The 10,567-nt window shown below is 37.9% G+C and overlaps 1 protein-coding gene across 1 annotated transcript; it reads right to left on the bottom strand.

Moving 5' to 3' along the window:
• Positions 1–200: 200 nt before the first annotated feature.
• Positions 201–1,891, bottom strand: LOC141482271 (uncharacterized). Its single transcript, XM_074175284.1, has 2 exons — positions 1,548–1,891; positions 201–1,484 (listed from the first exon to the last, which is right to left on the bottom strand). The coding sequence occupies exon 2, from the start codon at positions 1,478–1,480 to the stop codon at positions 326–328; it is 1,155 nt and encodes a 384-aa protein (XP_074031385.1). The 5' UTR covers positions 1,481–1,484; positions 1,548–1,891; the 3' UTR covers positions 201–325.
• Between the last annotated feature and the right edge of the window lie 8,676 nt (positions 1,892–10,567).

Genomic DNA, 10,567 nt, shown 5'->3' with positions numbered 1-10,567 from the left:
TTTTACAATTCACACACTTTCAAATGATGGAAATTCTATACAATTATTCTATTTAACTAATTTTATTCTATATGCTACATGCGACTAAAAAATGACTAGAATGAAGGAATAAATACTGCCCCAACCACGCAGTATTTTGTGTGCAACAACCAAAATAGATATGCACTCCAATATTCCTTATTTTATTTTTTCATACATAACATACACTTTATTAAATAACCTTAAAATTAACATGCAAGTTTTTATTATATTCCTAAAATTACAATTTTTTTATTCTAAATATACATCTAACTTAAACTAAACAAAAATATATTTACAAAAGGGGTTAGGTATTGAGGAACCCCTGGCACATGGCATCCCATTCCTGAACAAGAGGTCCATATTTTTGGATGTAAGCCAAACTCTTTCCTTGTTGCGAATCTTCTTCTTGAAGTTTCGCCCTAAGCAAAGAGAGTCGCTTCTCTAATTCCAGTTTCTGGGCCTCAATGGTGGAAATTTCCGACATCAAGGCCCTTTTTCTGGAATCAGAACCATCCACAACCTTCTTCTCCTTCAAATATCTCTTTTTCACAGACTGTGCATAGGTAATAGACTCTTTGAGTTTATTACCCTCTACCACAGTCTGTGAAAGGACATTTTCCGGGACAACCTCTTGTTCGGAATGCTCAACACGTACCTGGGGGGTGACTGGAGGGGGCGACGCATCCCGATGGACCTGGGGGGTGACTGGAGGAGGTGACGCATCCCGATGGACCTGGGCGACGACTTCCACCAAGTTCTGCATCTCCATCACTGGAAGGGGTGCTGTAGGCCAACCAACGTAAGGTGAGTTCTTTTCACATTTTTTGCGAAAAGCACTCAACTTACCACCCCTCCCACCTTTGGCTTTGGATGCCTTCACAGGTGCGGACTTCTTCACAGGTGCGGACTTCTTCACAGGTGCGGACTTCTTCACAGGTGCGGACTTCTTCACAGGTGCGGACTTCTTCATCTTCTTGGCCCTCTTCACCGGTTTCTCGAACTCATCCCCTGAATCGATGGGCGATAATAGTTCGATGGGCGATAAGAAGCTTTGAAGATGCAATAAATTCGCCAGAGACTCGTCCAGGTCCGGGTTGTAGACATTCAGTAAATCTTCGATTTGGGGTGCTGACGAAGAAGTTGGTCCACTGAATGTCGACAAAGTTGGTGGGGGGTCAATCTCCTCCTCGAGGGTTGGTTTGAAGTCCTCGAAAAAGAACTTCAAGTCAGGAGCCGCCACTTCCTGGGTGGAAGTCATCCCCGGTGGTGGAATGGGAGCCGCCACTTCCTGAGTGGAAGTCATCCCCGGTGGTGGAATGGGAGCTGCAGCTGGTGGTGCAGCTGGTGGTTGTACCATGATGTCCTGTAGGACAACCACCCTCCTCCGCTCTACATCCTCCAACTGTCTCTCACTGAGAGTGGTAATCGGGGTCATCAGAGCATTCCTTAGAAAAGACATGATTCTAGAAAGAGAAAATGAAAATATTAGACAATATAATATAAAAAGTATGGAAGTGTGTACTTACATCAAGCTGCTTGGAATTTTCAACTTCAACTAAGTTGGCTGGCAGGTATCTCAGGTTGGCTGGTTCTTTCGGAGGAAGACTGCAATCGAATGATGAACTGTGGCCTCCTCCTCATGTTTTATAGCCGTATGCTCCCTACCACTTCGGGTGGGAATGGGAGTGGGGGTGGAAGTGGGGTAGGATAATTCGTTTGAAATATTCGACAAGTATGAATTTTACAATTTGTTGAACAAACCAGATAATGAGTGAAAAAATTCAATTACTCGATTGCTCTTCCAATAAGGCAATGAGTAAATTTAATTTTTTGTCACTTATACTGTTTTCATCTTTCAGTACATTCAAAAGAATTCTTAAATTTTGTTCGGAACTTGTCTGATAGAATTCAATATCGTTGTGGTCCCAAGGTAATGTCTTGGTGGTATTAGGAATGATGAATCGCTTATCATCATTATGTGATAGCGCGACTTTATTGCACATCAACGTGTAAATATCATGTAAATCACTCCTGAATACATTCATCTTTCTAAATATTATACCGCCTGTTTCAACAATCCTAATGTAATCTTCAATTGAAATTTGATTTTTTATAACGGATTTTTTAATACCTTTTGCTTTCTTTATTTCATCAGACACACTTTGTACATGATATGCTTTCGCACCGGTGCCATGGAAACTGATGATGGGATCACTCGGAAGTTCATCCTTCATATTTCCAATCACCGATTTGCTAACTGGCACATTGAATTTATTACCCAACCTATAGTTAGAAGTGTCAAATTTGTCAACATTTGCAATCATAAAATTATAAAAATTATCCGTCATTATTTTCAGTATCAAAGAATCCGTATCGGTATAGAGAAGAGAAGCTTGTGGTCCGTAATGTTTTTTGATGACATCATAGAAAAAATCATAAATGACTGTTTTCGACATATCCAATATACTGAACCCCAAATACAATGGTTTATTATAACAAACCTTAACTTTATCCATATGTATGACGACAAAGTCTTCCGAAAATATGGATAATGTTTTGAAATTGGGACGAGCTATCAAAGCATTGGCACCCATACCTCTTCTTATGGATTCCCAATGTGTGACAATTCGAATGTCTCTTCTATTGTTTACATTTTCCATCGTTTTGCCAAATATGGAATTTATATTCAATTTGAAGTAACCCTTCTCAAACTTATTGGTAGCCTTATTTCTCAAATTTGTATTTAAATCGATATATTTTTTCAGTCACGGTGACTGATTGAATCTGAGAATTCTATGAGTTTTCATCACCATCAAACCATTACGGACCGCTTGTTTCAAATTCCTATAATGAACGATATATTTCTTTTTATCATTCAAATTAGGAATAAGTTTGGGTATTTTGGACTTTGAACCAGGTGGTATAATACTTTCAACCAAAAATGGTAAATCCGAATGTAGATCGTGTAACTCACATCGTGTAGATCGTGTAATGCACATCTACTTCAAGTATGTATCCTTGGGGGCTATCATCTGGAATACTATTGATATCCAACTGACATATTTCACTGGCGGTCAACCAAGTGAACCCACCAAAAGGTAATGATTGAGACATGCTATGACCATACAGATGTGTTGCATCCAAATACATTATGAAAGATGAAGGTTCTTCGGGATTATAATTTGGAAGAAACTGATAGTTTGCAATATGCTTTCTCTCCGAACACTGGCTTACACCACCACGTATACCGTTTTGGAGAAAATGCACCATATCGATATCAGTTGATAATTCCAAGTTGACACCCGTATACTTCAACATAGCATCCCAAGAAAGACCTGGAGAAGTGAAATAGTGAGCAGGATCCAATTTATATGTATCTAAACTCATATTTCTAAAATTTTCAAAAATATCGCACAACAGTAGAACATCAGATTTTAGGTATATGTCAGAATATTCACCCAAATCTTGACAATTGAATGTGTTCCATACCTGCTTTACTCTATCATAATCCTCATCAGAAACATGTTTTTCATTTAATTTATCATAAAAGTCCACCTTTGATGGTATACTAGAATAATTTAATTTATCTAAAGAATCGATAAAACTGTACGGAAAAACACCTTTCTGCCTCATAAGTTTGAATTTATCCTGTTCCGGAAAATATTTTCTTGTTTCCACAAAATGTTTTTCATCTAAATTGTCACCTAACTCTTGAAGGGAAGCAGCCATAAATTTAAAACTATCGATGAACCTTAATTTCAAAAACTTATTTTTCATCACTCCATTGTGATCTACTATTCTCTCCATAATTATATGTTTCGTGAAGGAAACATACTTTTCTTTAGTTTGAGCAATGACATCAACTTTTGTTTTGTTTGTGCATAACTCTTTTATGAACAAATGACAGTCATACCCACTGAGATTATGAAAAATTATGGGTATAAAGTTGGGCAATTTGAAATTGAGGTTACAAATACTATGTGCAGCTCCATTTCTTTTTTTCCCCGTTAGATGGCAGTGGTCACGCACCTTAATATCACCATCACCAAATGGTTCTCCACATATACCACATGTGGCGGCAATATTGAAATCATGCTCTTCCTCATCAGTCAATGGACTCATTGGAATGACTTTCTTCAAATATTTGTGATAAATATTGGTGACATCAGCCTCCAAGTTTGACACAAACACTTTAGCTGCATCAGCACCTCTATATAGTACAAATTTAGATATAGAATCATCAAAAGAGCACTTTATGAGGTAAGAAAAAGCATATGGTTCATGAAGATATGTTCGATTTGTATAAGAGTTAGCAGGATTTGGCTCATTAGTATGCACTGGTTTCAGAATAGATTCGAAATCAGCATATACAACGAATGGAACCCTCAACTGTTTCTCGATATTTTCAAATTTCAAAATATTCTCAGGTACCCTTTTACCAAATTTATCAACCCTCAAATTTGTGGATGGTGTCGTTGTCGATATGTGATTACAATCATTCAACTGATGTCGCAATAAAGTTTGTTCATTATCAAAGTACAATAAACAACCATCACAAAAATACTTTTTATGACCACGGGCAGATATTTGTGATGATACTAGTCTCGATAAATCCTTAATCCAACAATAATGACTATTACCAGAATCATCTGTAATAATCAACAGATTAACATGACTATTTAATCTACGTTTAGAATAGTGTAACGGACCCACAACTTCATATTCAATTCTACCATTTTTAAAAACATTTTCCAACCCATAAACATTGATAGAGCAATCGTTCATAACCTCAAACTTAGGAATATCTTTCAACTTAACTGGAAATTCCATACCTGCTACATTCAAGACGGTTGAGAAGTGGGGGTATGTTGAAATTTCATTAAGTTTCTGACTGGCAGGGTATAAAGCTGAAGTCACAGCCCACGCAAAGCAGCACTGATCTTGATTAAGAACATTCACCACACTTTTCTTCAATTCGATGAACCTTGGCAATTTGATGTAAGAAGACCCTCCGAAGGGGCTATACTTGTTGATATTCACCTCCAAGTACAAAATTTTCTCAATGGTCCAACCTGAAAATATGGGTTTTCTCTATAAGTCCATCATCATCAACATTTTGACTAGATCACATACCTGAATCCCGATCTTGAAATTCCGCAGCTTTAACAGTTAAACTATCTGCAAAACTGCTATAAACCACATCCAAATCATTCGATTGATCAATTACTTCATTGGGACTATTAAATGATTTGATGTCTGAAAGATCCTTAGTTTGCAGACTGTACCGCCCAAACACTTCCATGTTCACTTTCATGCATTTATGGATATCCAACACTTCTTCGAGTAGTTTCACTACTTTCTGCTTAATTTCATTGAAGAATGTTGGGTAATCCATGTGGTGGTTTTCACTGTCCACTCGGTAGCTCACAATTCGACACTTGAAAGCTGTATTGACAATTTTCACACCTTCCCCATATTGAACACATGCATTTGTTCTGTGCTGCAACGTCCTCCGATGTACATTCATCTGATCGCTTGCAATAGTCAAATTGCAGCAAACGCATGTTTGCAGTGTTGGAAGTGCTGGGGGTGTCAACCGTTGCCTCTTCGATGTTGGAGGTCCATCACCATTTGCGGGTGTGCAGGAATCCCGCTGATGACGACGTAGGTTGTCACTACGAGTGAAACTTTTTTTACAATCAACGCACGAATACATCTTGTATATAGAAATATCTACCGTACGATAAGGAGAATTTGAAATGAGTGAAACGTTCACACCACACTCCTTATAAAAGCCCAACTCCTCCCCCCCCACCATAACCCAAATGAGAGCTACAAGGTCAACATTCAATGCCACAGAGCAAGCTCAAGGTAGTCGAAGTGACGAACGTCAATGTCAAACCCCACACTCAAGGTCAAACACCGCAACGCCGAACCCCACTGTATATTCTGTACACGTCACGATTTCATTCAAGGTCAACATTCAATGCCATGGAGCAAGCTCAAGGTAGTCGAAGTGTCGAACGTCAAGGTCAACCCCCACACTCAAGGTCAAACACCGCATTCAAGCTCATACTACGTGTACGACGTTCAAGGTTAGGTGACGTCATTCAAGGTCGTGTGACGTCTCAAGGTTAAAAGGGGTGGGGGGAGGCGTTCAGTCGGCATTAGCACCCTACTGGTAAGTTACTGAGTATTTGGACTTACTAGTAGTTTATTTTACGCAGTAACTTTTCGGGGTGAATATTTCAGTTTGTTCTTTACCACACATCAGCAGATTCTCTATTGATTTATCTTTTATTTTTTCAGATTATGGAAAGTTGTAAACTCAAAAAAACAGTATAAAAAAAAGTTTCAATGAACATATGTCCGGAGTTGCCTTGTTTCTAAGATACAGGACGTTGGAGTTCATTCAACCCTGAGTAGATTGAAATTAATAGATCCAGCGGAGTCTCAGTGGGCACCACAGCCAACAACATTTGGAAAAAAAATACGCCACTGGCTTGCTGTAGTTTTTGATTTTTTCAGATCATTCAACTAAATATACTCTTTCGTCCCATGTCTAGTTTCGTTATCGAGAAAAAAAAGCCACTTTGCATATCATGAACACCTGCTTTGGAGATCATCTGACAGTGATAGAGTCGTCAATTAGCAGTGATACCAGCATGACTAATTTTACTAATGCTAAAATGGCTGGCATGCACTTAATTTATGGATTAGCAAATGGAAATGCGGAAGAAGCACGGATAATTTACCAGGACAGATATCTTAACAGAGTAATTCCATGTGCTAAAACATTTATAAAGCTACACGCAACATTTTGTGAAACTGGGAGCTTTAATAAAAATGCAGGTCGTGGGAGACCAGAAATTGAAGCAAAGCCTGAACTAGTATAAGCTATACTTATACCAAAAACCGTATGGACAGTTCTAAAAAGAAACCTCCCATACTCATATCACATACAGCGGATCCAAGTTCTACTGCCTCGGGATTTTCACCCAAAATTAATGTTCTGCAGGTGGTTGATTCATACGATGGCACACAATTTTTACCAAATATTTTATTGACGGACGGAGCAAATTTTTCACGAGATGCTATTATTGTCGCAACACAGTACTCGCTTGGCTATTAACGAGAGGATTTTATTCGCTGTATCACCCATTCATCATTCATCCAAACAATGAAAAAACTCATTTAAAAATTTATTTTAAAGAAACGGAAAAAATACTTTGAATAAACTTACACTCAAATGTTAATGAAAAAATACAATAAAACACCAAAATCTTACATTATACTGCCACCCAGCAGGATTGAAAAGAAGGAGATGTACTGCATTGCTGATGATGAATAGATACTCAAATGAATTTCTAAATACTGTCTGTTCATGATCTTGACCTCCCTCAATTGCAACTTTGATCCGGTCACTGTAATAATAGTCTAGTTCACAAGGAATTTTTTATTGTAAAATTTTCCATAAGGTATAATGCTCAGTATCCAATCTGTGCAAAGTTTGCGTATTTGAATATTGTTTTATATTTCTATATCATCCTATTATCGGATCAATTTCGATGTCTATGAACTTTGAATATTGAAAGATGGAATTCTGAATAATGAATGTTTTTGTTTTCAGAATATTGAAGTTGAGGTTGGAACATCTTTCAATTCATGTATTAATATTTGAATGAATTTGAATTATTTCATGATTGCTTTCATATTTGACATTATGAACTTCCACAATAACCATTTTTTGGCCGACGGAAATCCCCACGTTATTAGAGAAAGTCATTTTCAGCAACAATGTTCGCTGAACTTTTGGAAAGGAATGATTAGTGACAACCTAATTGGGCTATTTTTTCTACCAGCAAGATCAACAGGCGAATCCTACAAGGACAAATTCACGCTATTGAATTGTGTGCGGAGAGATTAGAAGATTCCAACCTCATACACAAGTCAAAAAAATATTCTCGGTCAGTCAAGCGGCGTTGGAAGCTCTTGGCTCCTACTGAGCAACATCTAAATTGGCAGCAAATTGCCAAAAACGACTCTCCTCGATAGGAAGACTTAACAGATTTTCTCTGGTCTAGATTCCTGGCCATACTGTCCTGAAAGGCAATGAGGCTGCTGACTCTCTTGCAAAGGAGCGTGCTGCAAGCAGCTACATCGGGCCAAAACCTATCATTGGCATCGCTTTAGGCTTTGCCAAACGAAGATTGAACACTTGGATGACAAGAAAATTTCTTCTGGCAGAATCTTCCAGGATTGGATCACTCCAAGGCGTTTATTCACCCTTCGAAGCTTGAAACAAAACAGTTGTTGGACTACAGTAGGGATGAACTACGATGTCTAACAGGCATTCTTACAGGTTTGAATCATTATATGCACAGACTCGGACCGTCGGAAGACAGTGTGTGTCGCCTCTGTTTGGAAAATGATGAAACGGCAGGGCTCATACTTTATGCCTGCCCCGCTGAGGACCTAATCAGGTTTTTAGAGTTCGGCAGAGCCGTACTCTTACCATCTGACCTGAAAGACCACTCAACATACAAATTAATCGTCTCCGTTAAGAAGCTGGGTTTATTTGGTCGAGTGTGAATAGGTGTGAGCCACAATAAACCCTTGCGGGTTGTGGTGGAGGGTCGAATAGATCCACTCACTTTGGACCTGATCTAACCTAACCTACACGGACTTTTTGTGAGATTATTTACCCATTTTGCTCCTCAGCATCTCGACATCACCCACTCTAATCGCTGGATTGGACGTGCAGGACCTCAAAATGGACCGGCTCGCAGCCCAGATATGAATCCTCTAGATGTATTTTTATGGGATCACCTGAAAGTTCTTGTTTATAAAACTTATGTACTAGATGTGAATGACTTAAGGAATCGAATAATTGGCAATTGCAATGTCACAAGGAATACTCAAGGGATTTTTGAACGTGTCAGAAAATCACTGACGAATCGATTGCAGTCGTGTATTTTATCGGAAGGTGGACATTTTGTTCATTTACTTTAAGGTCGGAAGATTGTTTTTTTTTATGTTGTCGATGGATAGTTTTTACAAGTTTTTTCTCCAAAACGAATCTTGATATGAAGAAAAATCAAGCGAGGAAAAGTTGTATTTTCAGTTGATCATTATAAAAAAAACTACAAAACTGTCAGTGGCGATCTTTTTTTTCCAATATTGTTGGCTGTGGTGCACACTGAGACGCCACTGGACCTAATGGTTTCAATCTAATTCGGGCTACTGTAGCAAATGTCAACCAAATCGGTGAGGATATTTATGATATTTTATAAATACCGTTTGTTTTAACCACCAATTATGGACATATATTCATAGAAACTTTTTTTCTTGAAACGACCTAACGAATCACCCTCTGAATTGTACCGTAGTTAGGATACACCCTGTATGTGACCGCATTATTTTCAACGTACCAATCGTAAAAATGAAGAATATTATGTAGTGATTTGTTGTTTATATTTGAAAGTGATTAGGCAGCGTTTTCGTAGAAAGCTCCCCAGCTTCGCACAGGTAGTACCGGCGGCGTACCGACCGTCCACGGATAAAACAGAGAAACAATAATGAATTATACGAGTATAAATAAATCTTCCCCTTGAATCACTCCATCGTTTCATGAAAACTGTATAGAAATCAGTTCAGTATCCGAAATGTTACAAACGAATTAAATTCGGTACTTTCACCAACACTTCTGAAGATCAATATTAGCGAACTGTTACGGTTGCAAAAATATTTTGAAACGAAGGAGTTTACCTAAATCAGCTAATTTTCTGACTGCATATTTTGGTAGATAACGGGCAACACATACAGTGTGTAACAACAAAAACTTAACAGAGCCGTATTTTAATATAAAAAGTAAGATTTTTGAAGAAAGCTCGGACAAGTCGATTTTTAATTAAAGGGGGACACCTTTCAGACTAATCAGATTTTTTGTAGTACGCACCCCCTCGGAGGGGTGCGTCCGACGACCCTTATTTAGATAGGGAAAGTAGGTCGAGTGGCACCTTGTTTCAAAGGTCTTTCGAATACCTTCACAACTCTGTTGAAAAACAATTTTTGTAACGATTAGTTTTCGAGATAATTTGAAGATTTAAAGGTATTTTTATTGAGTTCAACTCTTTTTACAAATTGTTTTTAAGGTACAATTTACGTTCAGAACTTTCATAAAAAAATTAAATTTTTGCTTTTTATGACAACCTGCTAATAAGTGTCCATTTGATTTTGTAAAAAAGTAAGAATTATTTGTTTGTTACGAGGAGATTTTTTCGGGGGATGGGGTTGGTTACCAACCTTACATTTTAGGTAAATTGAGTGGCACTTCCTTATGAAGGTTGCCTTTTGACGTGGATATTTTATGCTTCTGATAAAAAAAGTGAATCATACTAAAAACTTACCTACACAACGAATACAATCTGCTGATTTCCTTGAATGCTGATGACACAGAAAAGTTTAAAAAACTGTTTTAGGGTTGATAAATCCCAATAATTGTTTTTAAAGCACACACAAAAAAGTAACAACTGATAAGGGTAAC

The sequence above is a fragment of the Leptinotarsa decemlineata genome, unplaced genomic scaffold, assembly GCF_025532065.1.
Source record: "Leptinotarsa decemlineata unplaced genomic scaffold, Ldec_3_MD MMD2_tig00001019_RagTag_RagTag, whole genome shotgun sequence".
NCBI lineage: Eukaryota > Metazoa > Arthropoda > Insecta > Coleoptera > Chrysomelidae > Leptinotarsa > Leptinotarsa decemlineata.
The sequence above is the reverse complement of the archived record's forward strand: the minus strand, read 5'-3'. Positions and strand labels throughout refer to the sequence as shown.

Excerpts from the sequence above, each read along its gene's own strand:
- LOC141482271 (XM_074175284.1), bottom strand. The coding sequence starts at position 1,480 with ATGTCTTTTCTAAGGAATGCTCTGATGACCCCGATTACCACTCTCAGT.